General features: G+C 35.9%; 1 protein-coding gene across 4 annotated transcripts in view; it reads left to right on the top strand.

Annotated features, from left to right (window-relative positions):
* LOC127876936 (angiogenic factor with G patch and FHA domains 1-like) overlaps window positions 1–24,934 on the top strand; it is a 31,618-nt gene extending 6,684 nt beyond the window's left edge. For 2 of the 4 annotated variants that reach the window (XM_052422447.1, XM_052422449.1), the window contains 13 exons: window positions 799–878; window positions 6,422–6,598; window positions 11,184–11,279; window positions 12,942–12,992; window positions 13,344–13,388; window positions 13,509–14,355; window positions 15,857–16,008; window positions 17,527–17,628; window positions 18,409–18,565; window positions 19,314–19,396; window positions 20,874–21,004; window positions 21,355–21,454; window positions 24,361–24,934. In XM_052422447.1, the coding sequence (XP_052278407.1) occupies window positions 799–878; window positions 6,422–6,598; window positions 11,184–11,279; window positions 12,942–12,992; window positions 13,344–13,388; window positions 13,509–14,355; window positions 15,857–16,008; window positions 17,527–17,628; window positions 18,409–18,565; window positions 19,314–19,396; window positions 20,874–21,004; window positions 21,355–21,454; window positions 24,361–24,585 (2,246 nt within the window). In that variant the 3' untranslated portion in view covers window positions 24,586–24,934. Of the gene's footprint in view, window positions 1–798; window positions 879–6,421; window positions 6,599–11,183; window positions 11,280–12,941; window positions 12,993–13,343; window positions 13,459–13,508; window positions 14,356–15,856; window positions 16,009–17,526; window positions 17,629–18,408; window positions 18,566–19,313; window positions 19,397–20,873; window positions 21,005–21,354; window positions 21,455–24,360 lie in introns of all 4 variants that reach the window. The other 2 variants (XM_052422450.1, XM_052422448.1) reach the window with 2 other exon arrangements.
* Window positions 24,935–25,202: the final 268 nt, after the last annotated feature.

Here is a 25,202-nt window from a genome sequence, read left to right on the forward strand (position 1 = left end):
GTGAGTTTCTGGACCTTTTTTATTTCGAATTATAATGATCCAAGTTTCTATGATTATATATTTAGGAGATATGAAATAATACTGAATCCAAATACAGAGATATACTAGTCTAATGGAAACAACATATGATATTAGCACTGGGGGGCTAATGTCCACTTCTAAAATAAGCATTGGGGGGCAAATATCCAGATGCAAAATAAGCACTGGGGGGCTTATATCCTACCCGTCATTTCTACTGGGGGGGCAATTGTCCAAATGTTCATTTTTTCATTGGGGGGGTTTTGTCCTGGGGGGCTTATGTCCTACAATCTACCAACCCTGGGGCGCCCCGCCCACATAGGCCACACCCACCCAATATTGCCTTTCACTATAATTTCTTCATTTCTACACCAATTCACTTCTAATTTATACTGTACTTCTCTTATGACAACACGGTCAATCTCAACTATGCATGGCCCCATTACCAACCCTGGTGCGCCCCTGGGTCAAACTTGCGGGGTGGGGATACGTCTGCCTCTGCAGCGCCATTTCTAGTTATGTCTGTGAGAAGGCTAAATTTGCAATTCATTATTCACAAATGCAAGGATACAAAGAATTAACACTCAAAGAGTCATTTGAGTAATTTTTCTTTCCCCCTCATTTTGTATTTAAGTGCAGAATGTATTGTTATATGCATTGTAATGTTAAAGTAAAGTGACTAACTTTGTCCCTATACATTTTATTTTAAATGTTATTTGACTCCAGTTCTGTCAACAATTATTAGGTGAAGTACTCATTTTTCATTTAATATTTATATAGTTATATTACCAAAATGGAGCGATGACAATCTAAAGGCAGCTTCCAAGGCTACAGACCACACTATGGCAGTGGACCAGCAGGTAGCTAAATTCAGTGAAGTATTTTGTATGTACTAGAGCCTTGTTCTGGAAGAAATGGGCTTGATGGGTGTGACTTAAGTGTTATCCCAAATTAGCCTGTGCAGTCTGCACTTGCTTATCAGGGATGGCACTTTCTGCTTTTATGGAATTTTTCGTATAATAGAGGTCCCTTCTAAAGGAAAATTAAGTCTTGACTGAAAGTGTTGTCCCTGATTAGCCTGTGCAGATAACGCATGCTTATCTTGGACGACACTTTACCCATATGCAGTGAGTAAGCCCAGTCTTGGACGACACTTTACCCATATGCAGTGAGTAAGCCCAGTCTTGGACGACACTTTACCCATATGCAGTTAGTAAGCCCAGTATTGGATGACACTTTACCCATATGCAGTGAGTAAGCCCAGTCTTGGATGACACTTTACCCATATGCAGTTAGTAAGCCCAGTATTGGATGACACTTTACCCATATGCAGTGAGTAAGCCCAGTCTTGGACGACACTTTACCCATATGCAGTTAGTAAGCCCAGTCTTGGACGACACTTTACCCATATGCAGTGAGTAAGCCCAGTCTTGGAGGACACTTTACCCATATGCAGTGAGTAAGCCCAGTCTTGGATGACACTTTACCCATATGCAGTTAGTAAGCCCAGTATTGGATGACACTTTACCCATATGCAGTGAGTAAGCCCAGTCTTGGAGGCCACTTTACCCATATGTAGTGAGTAAGCCCAGTCTTGAATGACACTTTACCCATATGCAGTGAGTAAGCCCAGTCTTGAATGACACTTTACCCATATGCAGTGAGTAAGCCCAGTCTTGGATGACACTTTACCCATATGCAGTGAGTAAGCCCAGTCTTGGAGGCCACTTTACCCATATGAAGTGAGTAAGCCCAGTCTTGGACGACACTTTACCCATATGCAGTGAGTAAGCCCAGTCTTGGACGACACTTTACCCATATGCAGTTAGTAAGCCCAGTATTGGATGACACTTTACCCATATGCAGTGAGTAAGCCCAGTCTTGGACGACACTTTACCCATATGTAGTGAGTAAGCCCAGTCTTGAACGACACTTTACCTATATCAGAGCTCCAGATAAGGTTTTGTGAAATTTTTAAATTATTACCAGATTTTCAAAAAGAATTCTTAACTCTGAAATTCTATTCTTAACGTTACTACTAAGTTTTGGAAAATAATTCTTATTTTCTCTAAGTGACCTAAAAATAAATAATAATGGCTATTTTCATGCAAAAAAAAATCAAAGTAAACATACTAGCAACTTTATTGATAAGAGTTCAACAGTGTCTTTGCAGTATTTTACAATTTTATTTTTCAAATACCTTCATATGCTCAAAAAAACAAACTGTGCTTAGATTGCATGCCTTAGATGAATTTTTACATATTTCACAATTAAAACAGGTCTCCCTTTCAATCTTTTCAAAGATTAGCCACGTGACTTGTCCCTTCCACTCATTCAATGTTTTTTTTGTGTTTAAGTTTGGACCCGTCGTGTCGCGTTTTTGTTAAGCTTTTCCGACTGTGTCGGCAACTGAACATACAACATCGTATAAGATCTTTTCTATAATGTCTTTCTAAACATTTAACTTCGGCTCACTTTGCGTACAATATGTTAAAAGCGTGTTTTTGGACGCTTTGCAGTTTTTTAGGACGCTCTCTGGGCGCCGCCATTGTTTTTTTGACAGATAGACTGTATACGCCGCTTTTATTGGAAACAAATGCGCTTTGTTAAACAAACCCGATAACCATTCTATATAAGCACCTCAAAGATCTTTAATACGCGAAAAGAACTCAATAAAAATCGATACGAACCGATGTAAAAATAATATTCGTAACTCAATTTTGTAATTCTTAACGGTACGACAAGATTTTAAAATAAATACGTAACGGACTTGAAAATAATTCGTAATTACGAAAATACGACCCTTATCTGGAGCTTTGCATATGCAGTGAGTAAGCCCAGTCTTGGATGACACTTTACCCATATGCAGCGTGTAAGCCCAGTCTTGGAGGACACTTTACCCATATGCAGTGAGTAAGCCCAGTCTTGGATGACACTTTACCCATATGCAGTGAGTAAGCCCAGTATTGGACGACACTTTACCCATATGCAGTTAGTAAGCCCAGTCTTGGACGACACTTTACTCATATGCAGTGAGTAAGCCCAGTCTTGGACGACACTTTACCCATATGCAGTGAGTAAGCCCAGTATTGGATGACACTTTACCCATATGCAGTGAGTAAGCCCAGTATTGGATGACACTTTACCCATATGCAGTGAGTAAGCCCAGTCTTGGACGACACTTTACCCATATGCAGTGAGTAAGCCCAGTCTTGGAGGACACTTTACCCATATGCAGTGAGTAAGCCCAGTCTTGGATGACACTTTACCCATATGCAGTGAGTAAGCCCAGTCTTGGATGACACTTTACCCATATGCAGTGAGTAAGCCCAGTCTTGGACGACACTTTACCCATATGCAGTGAGTAAGCCCAGTTTTTCAAGAACAAGGTTTAATTATTATATGAAATGTTGAAAGTTTTATATTGATGTTAAATCGATTTAACGTCTTTAGACACACAAAATTGCATTAGGTTTAAGTAAATGTATACAGTAATGTTGTGTGCTGTCCACCTTGTTTGTTCTGGTATGGACACATGCATTATCTTTTTATGCAATACTCTTCGGCACACTCAGAACTTTAATTTTGTATAGGGAAGTTTCACAGTACACACATTATATTGCTTCCTTAAATATCTATTATTTTTAGCGAGGCTGTTTTCTGAGAAAACCCGAGCTATTGTCATAGCCAGCTCGTCGTCCAACGTCCGCCGTAGGCCTCGTGCTAAAACCCTAACATTGGCCATAACTTTTTAAATATTGAAGATAGCACCTTGATATTTGGCATGCATGTGTATCTCATGGAGCTGCACATTTTAAGTGGTAAAATTTCAAGGTGAACATCATCCTTCAAGGTCTAGGGTTGAAAAAACAAAGTCAAGGGAAGTAATAAGCTTTAAATGGACATAGTTATCTGACCTGCCCACTTATATATTTTTGTTAAATAAATCAAAGCGACTCAGTAGGCGGCATTGTGTTTCTGACAAACACATTGTGGTAAAAGGTCAGTTTCATCCTTTACGGTCTACAGAAAAAAATACAAATTTAAGGGAAGTAATAAGCTGTAAAAAGGGAGATAATTATTCAATATTGAACATAGCCACTTTTTATATTTGGCATGCATGTGTATCTCATGAAGCTGCACATTTCGAGTGGTCAATCACAGTCACGATAGTGACTTTTAATTATTTGCTACTAAAAATAGAGGTTTGTTAGAGACAATTATTTTCAAGGGAAGTAAATTATATAATTATAAATCTCATATTATATATTTCCTTACCAAGAATTGAAGTTCTTTTCACAGTTACTGTACAGATTTATTATTTTGATTATTTATAACTCAACTGATTGATTTGTAATTTTTTTTTTAAATGATATAATTATCATTTCTTTGATGTTCATTACATACCTGTGGATTTATGTCCATAGATACATGATCAACTATGAAAAAGAAAAAAAAACTCTGGCTATGATCTCAAGACTTTTAAACCACAGGCCTTGGTTGTCAGTGATGTCTGACATGGTCATAATTGACTGTGAGACCCCCCCCCTCACCCAGTTGGATAGGACAAAATTCAAGGAAAGTAATAAGCTTTAAAGGGAGATGATTTCTTTACCTGCCAAATGATAAATAGCAATTTTATTTCAAAGCGGCGCAATAGGGGGCATTGTGTTTCTGACGAACACATCTCTTGATATAATTATCATTTCTTACCTGTTCTAATTTGTGAATGCTAGTTTTCATTAAATACCAGTGGACTAATGTCCATACATACATGATGAACTCGGGCTATGATCTCTTTGATAAACCACAGGCCTTGGTTGTCAGTGATGTCTGACTTGGTCATTTTTGACTGTCTACAGACCTCACCCGCCCCCGGTTGGATTAGACAAAATCCAAGGGAAGTAATAAAGCTTTTAAGGCAGATGATGTCTATACCTGCCAAATGATAAATATAAATTTTATTTCAAAGTGGGTGCATTGTGTTTCTGACAAATACATCTCTTGTTGGGTCACTAGGTCAAAGGTCAAGGTCATTGTGACCTCTAAAAAAAAATATTCTGTCAAGCTTTTGCAGCTGAGCATGGCACCCGTTATGCGGTGCTCTTGTTAACATCTGATGTGGACACGAAACCCCATAACTGTATTTTGTATTTTGGCAGATGTATGCCATTTTTAGAAATTAATTGTTACATTTGTGTGATACTTTTGTAAGAGCAGATATCTTGATATAATCACTTTTTGAAAGAAATTCGTTGTGCGTCTTCACCATCTTGGGAACACTTTGTCCTTTGATCAAACGAAATGGAATGCTGGATATGAGTGAGGAAAGAACAAGTCTATTGATTTAGAGGTCAATATGTAAAAGGTCAAGGTCAATATTTTCGGTGTGTTGGGCAGACTGTTGTGTTCTTAAAATGTTTTAAGTTTATGGAGATGAACTGCTTCAACATTTCTCAAATGATAAATTAAAATTGCAAGTATGTCATCACCATGAAGTGTAGATGTGCAAGACTTTTCATACCCAATGACCCACATATTCTTGAATTTTACCTTGAACATAGCTCAGAAAGGGGTTAAGAGGTGTTGGTTGTAAGATACACAATGCTTGTTTTATTGTCCCCTACCGGTTTCACCGGAGGGGACTTATGGTGTGTGCTTTGTCTGTCTGTCAGTCAGTCTGTCTGTGCGTCACACTTTTCTGGATCCTGCGAAAACTTTAAAAGTTTTTAATATTTTTTCATGAAACTTGCAACTTGGATAGATGGCAATATGGACATTATGCACGTCATTTCATTATGTTCCTACGTCAAAAATTGTGCTTGCTATGGCAACCCCAAAAAAATAATCTGAAAATGGTGGAATTTCTTACAATGGTGGAGCCGGTAGGGGACCATATTGCTTGACAATAGCCTTGTTTTTTGTGCAACAATATATTTCATGTTAATTTCCGGCCATGAAATCCGAACATTTTCAAACGAACGTGAGACTCGGGCTTCAGGAAGAACGACATATTCATGAGAACGACATCTTGCTTAAGAAGCTTCCCAAAGTCAATCTCGAGTTTGCTCATAAATTCGGATATCGTAGCTTGAAAATCACATAGAATATATTGTGACACACAAAAATGAAAACAATCATTTTGGACTGGGTGAATTTGTTACCAGGCCACTTCTAGCGTTGAAATTTTGGCTATTGCTATTGATTTTTTATGTGTTCACCTTATTTTTCAAAATATTGTAAGAAATATTAGTTGATTTTGAGTGTTTATGGGCTTTTAAAACTTTTAAAATATGGGTTACCCGGGTATCAATATGCTCTTAAATGAAATGCTTACAATTTCATATGTACATGTATCTTTAAGAAGACAGGACTTGAATCATATAATCTTTTACTTTTGTAGGCAGAATCCAATGCATGTACACTATCAATAGCTGAAAGTATCAAGCAAGCTGCTGAGTCTGTAATTCAACAACAAGAGCAGGATGAACAGGAGGCGATGTTGAAACGGACTGGTTATGTGTTTGATCCTACATCTAGTCAGTACTACCACCCAGAGACTGGTTACTACTATGACCCTGTAAGTATTGGACTGGTTATGTGTTTGACACAACATTTAGTCACTACTTCCTCCCAGATACTGATTATTATTGAGCCTGTAACTATTGGACTGCCTATGTGCTTGATACTACATTCAGTCAGTACTACCACCCAGAGGCGGGTTGTTACTATGACCCTGTAAGTATTGGACTGGTTATGTGTTTGATACTACATTCAATCACTACTACCACCCAGAGACTGGTTACTTGTATGACCCTGTAAGTATTGGACTGGTTATGTGTTTGATACTACATTCATTCAGTACTACCAACCAGAGACTGGTTACTTGTATGACCCTGTAAGTATTGAACTGGTTATGTGTTTGATGCTACGTTCAGTCAGTACTACCACCCAGAGACTGGTTACTTGTATGACCCTGTAAGTATTGAACTGGTTATGTGTTTGATGCTACGTTCAGTCAGTATTTCCACCCAGAGACTGGTGATTACTATGACCCTGTAAGTATTGGACTGGTTACATGTTTGATCTTACATCTAGCATGAACTGTAATTTTAAAGCAGGTTAACTTTATGACCCTGTTTAAAGAATGAACTGGATATGTGGTTGGTTCTTCATCCTCTGTGTACTATACATTTGTAACTGGTGCCCACTTGTGTACTATTCATTTGTAACTGGTGCCCACTATGATCCTGAACATTTTGGACTTTTTATGCTCCCCCAAAATTTATTTTCGGGGAGCATATAGTCGCTGCTTTGTCTGTCCGCGCGTGTGTGTCTGTCTGTCCATCCGTCCGTGCACAATTTTTGTCGGGGCTATTTCCCAGCAACTAATGACCGGAATTCAATGAAACTTTATAGGAAGCTTCATTACCAAGAGGAGATCTGCAAATTATTAGGGGGTTCTGGTCAGATGATTTTTCACAGAGTTATGGCCCTTTGAAATTTTCTATAAAAAATTCTCCCCCCAACTACTGTTCCCACAAGACGTTTCCTTTTATCTGAATATAAAGTGCAATATTGTGACAAAAAAAAACCTTTGGGGAGCATCACCCGTCTCTGACGGTTTCTTGTTTTTAGCTCACCTGAGCGATAGCTCGGGGTGAGCTATTGTGATCACTCACCGTCCGGCGTCCGGCCGTCCGTCTGTCTGTCTGTCTGTAAACAATTTGTAAACATCTTCTTCTACTAAACCATTGAGCCAATTTCAACTAAATTTCATGTGGAGCATCCCTAGGTCATGGGACAAAAGAATTGTTAAAAAAAATTTGATCACATAACCAAGATGGCCGCCATGACCATATATGGTAAAAACCTTAAAAAATCTTCTTGTCAGAAACCGCTCATCAGATTTTCAAAAAATTTCACAGGGATGACCTTTGAAGGCTCCCCTGAAAAGTTGTTCAAAGAAATTTTATTCGTCAAAAAACATGGCCGCAGGAGCTCGTTGAACTTTGCATGTTTATTCGTTTTTGCCTATTTTGTGAAAACTTTCAAAAATCTTCCACATTTTTTGTCCGATCCTTTCCAAATTTGCACAGTGTGTTTATATCAATGAGGACACGAACCCTACAAAAAATGAGCATTATTGGTCCATGAAGTACAGAATTACCTCCCCTTAAGTTGAGAAAATGGTGTTTATGCAATAAAGTCCACATTTTTCATCGAATTCTTTCCAAACTTGTAAGGATTTTGCATGGTTCAAACAAGGGAAACAACTACGGTTTATGCATGTTCTTTCTATTACACATTTGCCTCCCTTTAATTCATTCAAAATCTCATTTTACAGCAGAGATTCCAAATCTGACCTGTAAATGAGCCACCACCACCACCACCACCACCACCACCACCACCACCACCACCACCACCATCACCACCACCACCACCACCACCACCACCACCACCACCACCACCACCACCACCACCACCACCACCACCACCACCACCACCACCACCACCACCACCACCACCACCACCACCACCACCACCACCACCACCACCACCACCACCATCACTTCTACTACTACTGCCACTACTACTACTACAAAAACGTATTCACACAATGGCTGCTACTACAACTTATAGCCCATATAGGGGGGCATGCATGTTTTACAAACAGCCCTTGTTTCTATTCGATTTTAACCACAACTGTTCATGTTTATCTCCGACACATATTTTTAGGTCACCTGTCATGAAGTGACACGGTGAGCTTATGTGATCGTGTGATGTCCGGCGTCCGTTGTGCGTGCCTGCATGTGTCCGTGCGTCCGTCCGTCAACAATTTGTTTGTGTAGACAGTAGAGGTCACAGTTTGCATCCAATCTTGATGAAATTTGGTCAAAATGTTTATCTTGATGAAATCCGGTTTGGGATTGTATTTGGGTCATCTGGGGTAAAAAACAAGGTCACTAGGTCAAATAATAGAACAACCTTCTGTAGACAATAGAGGTCACAGTTTTCATCCAATCTTTATGAAATTTGGTCAGAATGTTTATCTTGATGAAATCTGGGTTGGGATTTTATTTGGGTCATCTGGGGTCAAAAACTAGGTCACTAGGTCAAATAATAGAAAAACCTTGTGTAGACATTAGAGATCACAGTTTTCATCCAACCTTTATGAAATTTGGTCAGAATTCTTGATGAAATCTGGGTGGGATTGTATTTGGGTCATCTGGGGTAAAAATCTAGGTCAAATAAATAGAAAAACCTTGTGTTGACAATAGAGGTCACAGTTTTCATCCAATATTTATGAACTGTGGTCAGAATGTTTATCTTGATGAAATCTGGATTGGGATTGTATTTGGGTCATCTAGAGTCAGGAACTAGGTCACTAGGTCAAATCATAGAAAAACATTGTGTAGACAATAGAGGTCATAGTTTTCATCTGATCTTAATGAGTCAGGTGAGCGATTCAGGGCCATCATGGCCCTCTTGTTTGTTTGATCCTACATCCACTCATGGGTAATCAATCAGTGACTTGCTTCTTTTAACACCTTTTACGTACTCTGGTTCAGTCAAAATATGGTTTGACATTTTTAAAAATTGCACATTTACTTGACATGTTGTTCAGAGGTCAACTACACATAAGGTGGTCAAGCTGTTTCTCAAGGGCACTCTAAGTCAACCACACATAAGGTGGTCAAGGTATTTCTCAAGGGCACTCTAATGTACTCTTTGTCTGACGTTGCTTTCCTTTCACATGTAGACATGCTCTGATACACCACATCACACAAGTCTTATTTACACGTGTCCACCATCATAAGACTACATGTTATGTTACATTACTAATTTTGCTCATCTTCAAAGAAGGTGAGATATGGCAGCAGTTGCATTGTATTTCTGTCTGTCCGTCTGTGAGTCTCTCTGTCTGTTTGTGCAAATTTTCCTGTCTCAACCCTAATTTTGTCATGTATTGATTGATTTTGAATAACTGGTTACAGAATGCAACTTTCAGAAGACAATGTGTAAGGTGAAACGCCCATCCCCCTATCTCATAGGTAAAGTTCACTATTTGAGAGGTCAAAGGTCGAAGTTGATCAATAAGCAGCTTGTGAGTAATATAAGGGCGGTATTCAGACTATAGAGGATTTAGGGACCATCCTTGCCATATGGACACTGTCATGTTTTGTTAATTTGTCATGGTTACAAATTGTTGTTGTATTATTGCACATAGATGAAACATAATATATAATTAATGATAAATAAATAAGCACAATTTCATTGGTCTAGACAAAGGTTGGCAAATACCAATTCGTGGCATATTCTCAAAAGTCTTATTTTCCCTCCTTCTAATATGTTTGGTTAAAAAAACACTTAAGATTTATCCATGGATTTAGGTTCACTATTTTGTATGAGGGGTGATGTATGATATGCTGTGAGAGCCAGGAACAGCTTTTATCTCAATCTGGCAATAATATAGATATTATTGCAACGTGTTACGAAATTGCAATTTTTATTGTTTGCTATCGATCTGTTCATTTTACAATTATGTATCGGCAGGGTTTAAAAATTACTTGAATGGGAAAAAAGTTTAGCATACAGATTATTTAAGTTGTATTTGCATGTGCATGTTGCCCATACTGTGATCATGTAATAAAACACTTATTCACTTAATTTAAAGTTCAAACCTATTTATTTTACCTTGATAGCATTAAAAGCCTCAGGCTTATAGAAAGCATTCGAGTCTGTTTCCTGGGCTTAGAGCCAGTACTTGGTGTCTATGGGGGAGATCTAAAGAACGCTCCAACAGTGGGGATCGAACCCATGACCTCCCGATCGCTAGGCAAACATCACAACCATTACACCACGGCGACCTTATTGACTGGGGGGGGGGGGGTGATATAGTATGATGTGAATTTCATCGATATAGGCTACTACCTTAATCAATATTACATCCTTTCTGTGAACGTCACAGTGGCCAATATTGATGTAAACATGTGTGGAAAACAAATGTTTGTAGACGATAATATAATTTGATCAATCACATTGGTATCAAATTTTTATCTTTGATCCATTAGTAGTCATTGCTAGTCAGCTGATAGGATGTACATTTTTTAAGCATCAGACTGGATATAATCTTAATGAGATTATGTTTTGTTCTTTTCCAGAAAACAACCTTATTTTATGACCCCTCATCTGGCTGCTACTACTACTTCAACTATGAAAAAGGAGAATATGTGTTCCATGCACAAGTTGAGACACAGGTAAACCGTCAGCTGTTTGTATTGTTATAACTTAGTAGCTTCATATAGTGATAAACCATACTATCATAGAACAATTGAATGTAGAAGTGAAAGAAATAAAAATGTGGTTTTATCAATGTTTTATCAATGTTTTGTTTGGTTCCCTTCCGAACCTTACATCCCCCATCAGGCTGTGTGGACTAAACAGAATGCACTTGTCTAAGACTAATTTGGGACAACACCTTATGCACATGCATAATGTCAAGTTTTTACAAAGACTGGCTCCATTGGATATGTTGTTTAAAAATGATTTAAGTAGCTAATAACTGTTTGAATACAATACTGATTATATGTATGTTAGATTAATTTACATTATATCATCAACAACAACATTGTATAGAAGTTTCATGATGCCTGAATAGTAATATTTCAGCAAGTCATAAACAATTCTTCAAAAACTGAAAGATGCCATACTATGAAATATTTCCGACCACAAACAATTAGGTATCTCCTTGACTATTCTTTGTTCAGCATTTCATTATACAGTCCAACCTGCTAAAACAGACCACTCAAGGGATTTGGTCGTTGTGGTTTTTGTTCACAGGTGGTCTTTATTGGCAGAGTCGATTAAAACTTTGCAAAATACATGTATGCTAGTAGGCTTTTACCAGGTTTTTTACCTATGTATGTGCTCTATTGTTTAAATAAGGGAATACTAATGCATGTATAATGTAATAAAGGATTGGAAACACAGTTTTATTTTATATTTACATGTATTATTTCAATTTCAAAATCTAAAAGAATAAGATACCAGGCAGATAATCAACATACCAGTAGTAACAACGAAACACAGTAAGCACGTATTATCACTGAGAAATTTAAGAAAGGAATGAATATCAAAATGTATGTGTGTAATGGGCATCGTTTTTATAACCAAACCGTTAATTGCCTTAATGACTATTTGACGTGGGCCCCAAACTTTTCTTTGATATTTTTCGGCAAGTAGTACCTTAATCGCGAGTCACTAAAAAGGCAACTTATTACACTTTCGACAAACTGTCAAATGCATAAAAGAAGCAGGCTGCTACCAATTAGCAACGTGTGTTAAATAAACAAAAAAACTGCTATCGATTTGAGTTAATTGTCACTTGCCAATATCTCTATAGCGACCGACAAGTGCATTGGTAAAATTTTATAACGTGACTATCACAGCATTATGGCGGCCATTGTTTTATTTGTGAAATCGTTAATTGTTATGATTGAAGTGGTCGTTGTCAGCTTCTTTCAAACCGATGACAACGTACAATGTTTAATAGAAAATGCTGAAAACATATTGTTTTATGTATTGATAAGTTAATGTATGCTGTTTTGTCAAATCTAAATTATTCGTTATAAAACGATATATTACATTAATTAAAATGATTGTGTTAGTCAATCAAGGTATGGGAATGTAAAATGGTAGTCGCTGGTTGTTAAAGTGGTCGTTGTTAGCTATCAAAATCGACTTTGGGAATGTGAAATGGCGGTTGCTGGTCGTTGTTGGCAGGAAGGCTTTATTCCCAGGTTCAATATATAAGGAAATCGTTCCGTGGGAAATCGATGCGGTCTTTATTGACAGTTGGTCGCTATTAACAGGCGGTCACTTAGGCAGGTTGGACTGTATATAATTTTTATGTTTTTCAGAGTAGTTCATCTTTCCAGCAACACAGTTTTGCATCAGAAAATGCACCCCAGGTCAGTCTTACTACATCTGTTAACTTTATAGAGCTTGTATTAACAGAAGGCTGGCGGTAGTTAACTGTCCGTTTTATCTCAGTTCATTGTTTTCCAAAAAGCAGTCATGAAAGCATCAAAACTTCCATTTTTTTTCTAAAGACTTAAAATATTCAACACAATATACAATATTTTCAATCATACAGAACAATAAAAGAATACAATTCAGGACAGAAATAGAGCAATCATTTTTGATTCTCTTTTCTATGGATTGCCAAAAATGCTAGGACATATATAAATTATATACTTGATTGCCTGTGTTTGCCATAAATGCTCAATGGACTCATCACTACCTGTTTGTTTTATTCCCAGGTATATTACCATGGCAACCATGACAGACTGACCGGCTATGAAGAGGTGCTCACTGGTTTTGCTGACCTTAACATTACTCCATACAAACAATACAGCAGGCCACACCCTGCCATAGGTAAATAAGAGATACGGTCACCGTCATTAAAATGATTCCATTGCTTTCAGACGCACAAAAATAGACGAGAGAGAAAGAAACTGGAAGAACATCAACATGCTGATGATCATGAAGAAAAAGAGAAGGGGGAGTTAAGTGAAGATTATTTAAAAGAAAGGAGAAGAAGTAGAAATAGACATTCTATGCGCACAAATGAAAAACAATGGCGGAATCAGCATAGTGGCTATTTTGAATTGCAATCAAGGTCTAGGAGTAGTAGTAACTCTAAGCAAAGGAAAAAACGAAGAAAGCACAAATCTAAAAGCAAGAAACGTCATAGAAAACATAGAAAAAGTGATGATGCTAATAGTGATGTGGAAAGAGTTGATCAATCAAACCATTGTGAAGCCAAAATGGATATTGATGATGAAAATAAAGATTTGGACATGGGAACTCAAGATAATAGTAAGGAAGAAACAGACATTAATGATAGCCAACCAAATACAGACAATAAATGTGAAGAGCTAAGCACAGACATAAAGGTTGAAGATCTCAGTGAGGATGACAACAAGAAGTGTCACAAAAGAAGACACAGTAAGATAGGGTCTAAATCCAAGCACAAAAAGAAGAAGCACAGTAAAAGGAAGAAAGGCCATGCAAGGAAAGATGATAATATAGGCATAGAGTCAGGCGAATGTTGCGATAACAGCTTAGAGCTGGAGGATGTATCAGAGGACTCTAGCCTTGACAGTGAGCTTGAAGACAATTATTGCTATGAAGGTCATGAAATGGCCCCTCAGTTAGAGCAGCAAGGGAGCAGGACTACAGTGCCTGTGTATGATGAGTATATTACGAGTCATGGGGAGGAGTTCAGCATTGTTGCACCAGGCCTAACAATGGGCACACAGGAGAATGCAGGTTTGATAATTCCCTTGTAAATTATAGACTCCATATACATGTATATATACGCTGTGGAAATATTTTCATTATGATCTTATGAATTGTTTATTTAATAAGTATACTGTAAACAATCATTAAAAACATAGACAAAAACACTGCTTTGGCAATTTTCCTGTCTGTTGCATGTTACATGTTTGTTGCTGCTTATAACCTCAAACATTTATTATCAAAATTTGATGGACGTTTTGTCACGAGATCTCAGAAAATAATAATCCAAATTTGATTAAACTTTATATGCAGCATCCCCAAAGGGTTGACATTTGCAAACGTGCCAGTTGTTCTGGTGCTATGATTTGCAGAGAGTTTTTGCCCTTTGATTATTAATCTTTCATTTTCTAACAGATTATTCATGTCTGCGCCAAATCTCAGAAACTTATAATCCGAAAAAGTTTTATGCTCTTTCCACACAATTTAGAGTAACCTCGGCGTGTATCAGACACCTGTTTTTTTTCGAACACCGCAAGAAACGCCTCAATAATCGTATCGATTACCTGTTATGAACTCTATTGGTAGTTGTTTACCTCATAAACAGAAACAATATTTGCGATTTGTAAAAGGTTGTTTGATTGGTTTACAATATGTATCTACAATTTTGATTGGAAGAGATGAATTTTCTGAGAGTGGCGTCCCTTCCATGACCTGTTAAAAAACCCACTCATGAACCAAGCACATACTTGGGGAGCATCATGAGTTTCACAGATATTCTTGTTTTTCAAATGATACAAATAAAGGGCACCATGAAAGTAATTCATAAATCTTTATTATGAGCTGTTTTCAATGATAGGGGAAACATGTAATGCATTCAATATTGTCTAAGGCTTGTTATCCCCCGCCATAGGCGGAGGGATATTGTTTTGGCGTTGTCTGTCCATCTGTCTGCCGTCAGTCTTTCCGTCAGTCCGTCTTTCCGTCCGTCCGGAGCCATATCTTGGAAGTGCATTGGCGGATTTCATTGAAACTTGGTATTAGTATATATATGGATAAGATGATGATGCACGCCAAACGGCATTGTACGCCATTGGATAATAACAGAGTTATGGCCCTTTGTATCTTGAAAAAATACTGTTTTGAGTGTCAAATAAAACACTTTTGTGTCCAGAAGCATATTGGCAGGGGATATCAATTCAACGAATTTGCTTGTTCCTTTTCATTTATTCTGTTCAATTAAAAAACAACAAAACAACTGTTGTCTATTTCTGCAGTTTTAGTAATGAAATAACTTATTGTAGCTCTCAAATGCTTGAATAAAATTGGTAGTTATTTTGAAAAACAAAAACAAAAATCTGATATAAATTCACTTGCATAATTGGTGTACGCATTGCATGTATGAAAAACTGGAATAATTATGTAAGGGGCATCAATTTAATTTTATTTTTACACACACTGAACATTTTAATAATTTTGATATTCAAATCTGGTACATCACCTGCTGTTAATTAAGCACAAAAATCTTCTTCAGAACTTGCTTCAAGCTGGCCCCCGTGTATCCGAATGATAGTGACCACATCTGACAGCTTGTCTGTGGGTACACTGTTCATAGTTCCATGCACCGGCTCTGTGATTGGTCGAGAAAAATGTGATGTCATCATCCCAGATTTGAATGTTAGCAAAGTGAGTAAGGGTGTTTCCATTGTCAACCTGCAAAAACTATCTATATTTATTTATATACAACACTAGACTAACTTTATAATGATGTGATTGAATGAAAATATTTCTTTATGTGTCAAACAAGTGCATTCTGTTTAAATATTTATTTTAGTGTGTTTTGCTTATATTCTAAAGTGACTATAATGCAATATAACGTTATAGTTCAGAAAAGGATGTCTTTTGCATTGGATTTTAAACATAATGTTATTTGGAAGCCTTTAGTTGACTCCAATGAACAATATCATAAACTATGATATAAAACGTTTCTGAATTCTGCTTTTATAAGTCCCATACCGGTTTCACCGGAGGGGTTTTATGGTTTCCTCTCTGTGCGTCTGTCTGTCTGTTTTCTGGATCTTGTGATAACTTTAGAAGTTCTTAACATCTTTTCATGAAACTTTAAACATTGATAGATGGCAATATGGACATTATGCATGTCATTTCATTTTGTTCCTTCGTCAAAAATTCTGGTTGCTATGGCAACAAATAGACTAGAAATACTGCTGAAAATGGTGGTTTTCTGGATCCTGCGATGACTTTAAAAGTTATTCATATTTTTTCATGAAACTTGAAACATGGATAGATGGCAATACGGACATGATGCAAGTCATTTCATTTTGTTCCTACGTCAAAAATTCTGGTTGCTATGGCAACAAAAAAAAATAATCTGACAATGGTGGAATTTCTGACATTGGTGGAGCCGGTAGGGGACATATATTGCTTGGCAATAGTCTTGTTATACAAGTTATATTGATAACAACTTGAAAATTCTACTTAAAGTAACTTAAAAATAAACATTAATTAGCTCAATGTCATACAAGTTTCTTGTAAAATTGATCAGGATGAATTATATTATCTTAAATGCAACCCATGGGAAAGACATCGGATCTTGGACATTGCAGAAATTTGCTTAGTTCCGGTATTAATCCTTAAACTGGGGCCTTTGTGTCCAACAAAAAAGTGAAACTTTGTTTTGGTTGATTATGAAAACAAAACCAGGAATATGTTAAACAAGTACAGACTGGTTTATGTTTTTTTTTAACTTCAATAGATGTGTAACGATAAAATAAGCAGATTTTTTCTTGTGTGGACAATAAGAGTTCTGCTTTATATTGCTGTTGAAAATAACATGTAATGTATTACAAAAATCTCAAAGCTTTTTTCACTTTTATTTGAAAGTTTTACCATATGTTTTAATAGACCAGCTTACAATTTAGTTGTTATTTTATTGTATTTAGAATTGTTGAACATTATGAACGCCATTATGATAGCAAAATACTCTATAAAGGTGTTTTCTATTGTTTGATTAAAGAAGAACAAGGACTGAAAAAATCTGTTGAGGTCCAGTAAATTTTAAAATTTATCAGACCTCATGTCCTGTACATTTTTTTTTTGTCTTTCGGATTTGTTGTAAATTCTCAATAAATTAATGGCATAGATGTTATTGTTAATCAATAGTGAAGAGTGTTGTTTGCTTTTCAGGAACATGCAACAATATCTTACAATGAACAAAGCAGACAGTATGAAATTGTCGACAATGCTAGTCAAAATGGAACCATTGTTAATGGAACTAGGATTTCAATGGTCAGTACCACAACATTTAGAATAGAATGTCATATAACAATTGTTGCTTATATATTACGTGCATCATGCAAAATTGGGTCTAATGCCATTTGTTGCAAGAATTGCTCAAGCCCAGCCTGCACATGCGTACAGACTGGTCAGGAACTACCCTTTCCCCTAATGAAGCCCTGAAACCTTGCTAGACCAAACAGATGGCTAAGCTCCCGACCATCGGCCTGGGCTTGATGTATTTCAGCAGCATATGGTTTAAGACAAATTTTAGCATAAAACGGAACCTATTTATTCATGTTACTCTAATTAACAACCAATTAAATGTCATAATTGGCATACCTTAACACCAAGCTCTGAAGGTTTAAGCTTTTAACATTATGAGGAAATTCCAGCTTTTTTATAGGATCACATTGTAGATTATAGTCTTACATTACGTTACTTTATCATTTTAGCCAAATGGAAGCAATATACCAGGTACTTAATCTGGATTCAACTAAATGTTGGGAAACCGAATCAATCTTTGTGTACAAATCAATCTTACAAATAAAAATAGTTTCAAAATCAAACTCCCTATCAGCTATTATAAACTGAATAATACTACCATTGGTATATAAAATGGGTAAATGTTGTTTTTACAAATGAATTTAATTGTATTGTCCAAAAATATGGAAATCCTGATAATAACTAAAGGTAATTTAAATACTTTTCTTTGTCTTTTCTGTATGTTTAAAAGTTACCCTTGACAATCCAGTAGTTTTTAGCCCTTTTGTAATTTTTCCCTTTTTAAAGCCTAAAGTGATGAGTGATCCAGTAGTTTTGAGTCATGGCTCTAACATTTGGATAGCAGGCACCCAGCTACTGTGTCACATTCACAGTGGCACAGTGACCTGTGACAACTGCGAACCAGGCATTGTAATGTCCAGGCATCAGTCTAGTCAAAACCAAGGTTGGTGCAGCATTCTTATCCATAGAATTTTACTGCTATTATGATGTCTACATGCACTAAATCTAAACTGTTTGTGGATTGGAATTTTAAGTAACAATTTATGTTAACCTTATTATACATGTGTTAAAGGATTTAGAACATAATGTGAATTGCATAAAATATGTTAGATTTGTTTTTTCAAAATGATACTTCTCTACAAGGGAACTTTGTTCCCATTGAAAGTCTGAAAGGCGTTTCAGCATCATGATAACAGGGTTGCTGGCTTATTTGGGCTTTTAGAGAAAATCAAGGCAATATCCGGTTTTTGCAAACACGACTTTCATTTTCTATATCGTTTGAAATGATGATGTGTTTTTATGACCCTGGTAGGGTGGCATATAATTGCATTTGAACTGTCCGTCCGTCCCAAAACTTTAACATTGGCCGTAACTTTTGCAATATTGAAGATAGCAAATTCATATTTGGCATGCATGTGTATGTCATGGAGTTGCACAGTTTGAGTGGTGAAAGGTCAAGGTCAAGGTCATTCTTCAAGGTCAAAAGTAAATAATTACAATACAAGGGAAGTAATAAGCTTTAAAGGGGAGATAATTTCTAAACCTGCCAAATAATATATTGAAATTTTATTTCAAAGCGGCGCAATAGGGGGTATTGTGTTTCTGACAAACACATCTCTTGTTATCGACTCTATTTCTGAAATTTTGTTCTTAGAAAAATTCTGATAAAACATTATTCTTACATTTTCTAGAACTTAAAGTGCTCACCAAAGAAGCCAAAAAGCTTAGACAAAGACAAGAGATGAATGAAATAAAGAAGAAATATGGTCTAAAAGTAAGCAGTTAAATGTTTGTCAATCGATTGTTTATCATAAATGTTTGAAAAGTGGTATTTTGACACCAACAAATATTTTTATGCCATGTGTTTTAACACCAATTAATTTTTGTATAGGGCTTTGTATAGTATGGTGTTTGCAGATTGCTTGTTTTATCTTTCATGTTTTTTGTTTAAACACTAATAATGTCAATTTAAAGTCTATTTACCTGTGGTATGAGATAATATTACATGCCTAATGTACTTTAATGTTGCCACTGAATTATTGCAAAATATGTTTTAACCACTATAAATGCTTTTAGAGCGTTAGTTAGTCACGAATAAATGCTTGTAGAGCATTTGTTTAACATGAATAAATGCTTGTCAAACGTTTGTTTCAAGTGAATTAATGTTTGTGAATAGTAAGTTTCACATTACTGCTTGAAGGGCAAATAAATGTTTGTAGAGCGTAAGTTAAAAATCAATAAATGGTCTTAGAGGGTTATTTTAGCATCGAGTTTGTTGAGGCTAAGCATTAGTTTTACATGAATACATGTTTGCAAAGGGTTAGTTTTGTTTGATACAACAGCAGATATGGAAAACAAAAGTTTTTTCTGTTCTATTTTTAAGATGGTATGTTCACAACAAGAGAGTTTGGCTATTTTATATTCAAATTACCCGGTTGCATGTTTGTACATATCACAATTTATTACTAGTATTCATTTTAACACTTTCCTACTCAGTGGCATAGGAAAAATGGCTATGTGCAAACAGCATTTAACCAGAACAGCCTGCGAGTAACTCGCAGTCAGTTCAGGTTTTATGCTGTTTGCTGATCATCAGTATTTAACAGTTGGAAATGAAGCCTTTAAAACTTGAATCTAGTAAGAAAGGTCTTAAATTAAATTTAACTTTGTAAGGGACTACAAAAACGTCGAAATACGTATCTAAATGGTAAAGGGTTAACATAATCACCAATTACCTTGGCAACACCGGGTATTCATTTTCCGGTTTCAGAAAATAAAGTGAATGGAAAACACACATATTCATATTTCAACAAAGGGTATTCTTATTGCCATTTCAGAAAAGCAATTACATTGACAAAATAGGGTATCCATATTTCACTTTCAGGACTGTAATAAACTGGACAACAGCATGTTTTCATATTTCTATTTTAAGGAAAGAAAATACATTTACTAATACAAAAGTGTACTCAAATTCTAATGTCAGAATATCATATATGGGGATAACAATTGCTATTCATATTGCCTTTTCGGAATTACACATTTGTTGACAACAGTATGACATAATGTTCCATTATTAGAAGAGCAAGTATGTGGATAACAGAGAGGTTTCAATATGTCATAATATTCCATTATTAGAATAGCAAGTATGTGGATGACAGAGAGGTTTCAATATGTCATAATATTCCATTATTAGAATAGCAAGTATGTGGATAACAGAGAGGTTTCAATATGTCATAATATTTCATTTTTAGAATAGCAAGTATGTGGATGACAGAAAGGTTTTTAACAAGCCAGAGTACGAGGACAAGGCAGCGTTACGTCGCAAACATGTCGCATCTGATACCTCTGATTACAAGTCCTCAGCTCCATCGTCCGTGCACAGGTATTTAGTATCGCTTATATGATAATATGTAATAAATCTGTTCTATGGTTGTTATGATTATCTGTAGCAGTACCATCATCTGTTCTGTCGCTTAAAATTATGTTTCTTCAAATTTTCGGTTGGCCAATTGACCATTTTTTTATGCCTTCGGATCTAATGATCATCATAATTAAATTGCCATTTTCACTAATGATGGGACATGTATTATATTAGGTGGGATTTATAAACATGTATTCAAACATTTCTGTGATCACTTATGTTTTGTCAGAGTATAATCAACAAACATTTAGATTTTTAGCACTTTATAACATGTGCAACTGTTAATGAATTTAAATGTGCTTATTTTCTAGGCCTATTTCAAACGATAACATCGGACACAAACTACTCGCTAAGATGGGCTGGAAAGAAGGAGAGTCCTTAGGAAAAGATAATTCCGGCATTCAAGAACCGGTAAGTTATTTTCAAATAGAACTTAACTCAATTTGTTAAAGTTGATGCTCAGAATATCACTAGTGTTTATCCAAATCAGTGAAATACTTGAATATGTCTTGTTTTGTTAGGCAAATTCATTTTTTACAATTGTACAGTTTAATCAGTTACGGGTAATATAAAATTAGCTTATCATTCTTATACGGAAATTATAATTATTAGTTTTCACCAGAGGGGACTTATGGTTTTCGCTCTGTGAGTCTGTCTGTCTGTCTGTCTGTCTGTCTGTCTGTCTGTCTGTCTGTCTGTCTGTCTGTCTGTCTGGTCTGTCTGTCTGTCTGTCTGTCTGTCTGTCTGTCTGTCTGTCTGTCTGTCTGTCTGTCTGTCTGTCTGTCTGTCTGTCTGTCTGTCTGTCTGTCTGTCTGTCTGTCTGTCTGTCTGTCTGTCTGTCTGTCTGTCTGTCTGTCTGTCTGTCTGTCTGTCTGTCTGTCTGTCTGTCTGTCTGTCTGTTACGCTTTTCTGGATCCTGCGATAACTTTAAAGTTTTTCATATTTTTTTCATTGAAACTTGAAACATGGATAGATGGCAATATGGATATTATGCACATCATTCATTTGTTTCTACGTCAACAATATTGGTTTCTATGGCAACAACTATTTTAAAAAAAATTTCTGACAATGGTAGAAAACCGTTTGGGGACTTATTGCTTGGCAATAGTCTTGTAATATTTTTTTAATTACGTTCTTTTTAATATCAAGTTGACTGGTACATTTTCCAACAATTCTTTTAATAAAACCATATTAAGTGGAAATCATGCAAGAGTCCTGTTTTGAGACATTAATGTCCTATTTAAACGTCAAATGTACTATGTTGTATCCTATACATTATATATGTAACTAAATTCAAGTGAAACGTTTGATTTGAATTGAATACATATTTAGCTTTTTATGCCCCCGGATCGAATGATCGGGGGTATATTGTTTTTGGCCTGTCTGTCTGTCATTCTGTCACTCTGTAATTCTGTCCCAAAACTTTAACCTTGGTTAAAGTTTTGCGATAACTTTTGCAATATTGAAGATAGCAACTTGATATTTGGCATGCATGTGTATCTCATGGAGCTGCACATTTTGAGTGGTGAAAGGTCAAGGTCATCCTTCAAGGTCAAAGGTCAAATATATGGCTTCAAAGCGGTGCAATAGGGGGCATTGTGTTTCTGACAAACACATCTCTTGTTGAGAGATATTCCAAGGCATGAACAAGCCTAGTTTTGGCACTTTTAGATTATAACAGCTTTCCGGTACAATTATTTCATAACAGGTAATCCATTTCAAACAAAGTTATACACACTTAAAAAATAAATCATTTACACTTATTATTAGGAAAATATAATGTGTGATTACATATTATTAAACTACACAATTTTATATTTTAAAGTAAAACACATCTTGGATTATTTTGATTTTGTATATATTTTTGAAGAGCAAGACATGCGTCTGTGTCGAAAACATGGGGATAGTGAAGTACAAGTTAGAAAACACAGCATTTTGATTACAATTTACCTTTTCATTTTTCTGTATCATTACTAAAGCCATTGTTTACTTAATTATTATCTTTAAATGTTAAACTTTTCAGAGCGGATGCTTGTGAGATTTTAGTATAACAGGTGATGTACGATATAAAAACATGTATAAAATGAGAAGTTATTAAATATTTTGGTGACTTGACATAATTCGACCAAAGCCGTTTAATTGTGTTATAGACAAAACTATGAACAAATTGTTATTTATAAGAACACCCATAGATTCTTATTAACATGTATTAACCATGGCAGGAGAATCGCCTTTTTTTCTGGGCTATGGGTTGTCTTCAAAATTCAGTGAAAGAGTTTAAAAACATGATTGATACAAGATGAAAACAGTGCACTCGTAATTCTTCACGCAGTAGTCCGACATATGAATAAGTGCTCTTTTTGTTGGATATATTGCTAGTTTCTGTTTTTACGGCATGACTTAGATTTCCATTACCACATTTAAATTACATTATCTCAACAATGGCCGTGATAACTCTTATTAAAAGACATTTTAGACATGTTTTATTGAACCCTTTATAAGACACAAACACCCCAAATTTCTTGTCAACATAGTTGCGTGCATCAGTGCTATCAAAAACGTGCCCTTCGACAGGAAGTCTGTCACGATACATTACAATTATAATCACCATAGAAAACACATTTTGTCAGATAATTTAAGCACATTAAATTTGAAACCGCAATACTTAAGTCGAAGACCTAAAATGCATCGTAATTCCAGGATTTTGACCTTGTTTTGTCAGAATATATGCTGTATTAATCTAGTAAAAGCCATAAAAGCGTAGGTCTAGACACTACTATTACTACTTCTAAAATATTTATCGAAATGGAATTTGCGTTTGTAAGTGTGTTTTATTGTAATAAATGGGATTCGTGTGTATCAGGAACGATATTATATCTCGACTTGTTGCCGATTTATAGGTTGATTTAGATGTTTATTCTGAATAAAGTTGAGGTTTTCTTTCGATGTTTTACAAATAGAGTTACGGAAGATGATTCTAGTATTTCATTTTTCATTTGTTTCCCGTATGCAAATTTATACTTGTGTGTGAACACCATCATTGACCTTGTAATTGTATGTGGTTTTAATAGTAAAAATAAAAACATTAATTTAAGAGTTCACATATTTTTGTTAAACCCCAATTAGAAACATGTCATATAATCTCTTTTCTTTTATATGGCTCTAACACCAACCCCGTATTTTCAACACAGGAGTACATAGTTTGTGCCGAATCGGTAATCTCTCTTTGGATATGGGCTGGTAACTATCCATGTTTAAAAGCCCGATACCAAAGTTTTGAAATGTTTATAGCTGTTTTTGTTATTTACTAACTACAGATCAACGTCACTCTTCGTGCGAATCAGAACGCGGGTCTAGGCTCTTTTGGCGCTGGGGGATTTAGTATGGACGACGTTGCTTCCACGGATCTCACCAAGGCATCCAGACGGGTGCAGGCACAACAGCGCTTTAACAAGATAGATAGCAACGGGGACGGTAAAGGAGGAAAACAGGGCGCTTTGATGACATGGACAAAAGGCGATACGCAATTCAGCAACGATTAAATCAGTTGCAGATTCAAATTTATATGTATTAATTGTATATTTACATGTTGATTACAAATTAGATATTACAATTTTAAAGTTTACAATTTTAAAGTTATACGTCTTTTTATAGCATTTTGCTCGAACACCGAAGAGAATGCCCTTACATTATATCCCTGTGTTCTGGCGTCCCACCGCGGACATAGATCATGGGGCGTATCACTTTACATATACGGAGGAAGCAGTGCAGTAAACCTTTGAAGACATTCATTCCTTAAATACGCTTTTAAAACACATTAAACGTGGTTTTAGTTCATGTAATGATATGTTGTATATTTTGCTTATGAGGAATTAAATACTTCACAGTTTACCATATTTGTGTTATCTTTTTGATCATACACATTTGTGTATTTGTTTGCAACCACATTCACTGACCGATATTCATTCTTTGTTCTTAATATAGCTGGAATGGGGAGTTACGATAGATTTGTTACAAAACAGTTTAATATGACAAAATGTACAGGTTCGTGGTCCGTGCATATTATTTTTTCTATTCAGTTGCATGGATTGTAAAATTTATGTGCATAAAATTAAGAGTTGGTTAATATACAGCATTCGCAACAACACATGTCCACATG

Source organism: Dreissena polymorpha, chromosome 4 (genome assembly GCF_020536995.1).
Source record: "Dreissena polymorpha isolate Duluth1 chromosome 4, UMN_Dpol_1.0, whole genome shotgun sequence".
NCBI classification, from domain to species: domain Eukaryota; kingdom Metazoa; phylum Mollusca; class Bivalvia; order Myida; family Dreissenidae; genus Dreissena; species Dreissena polymorpha.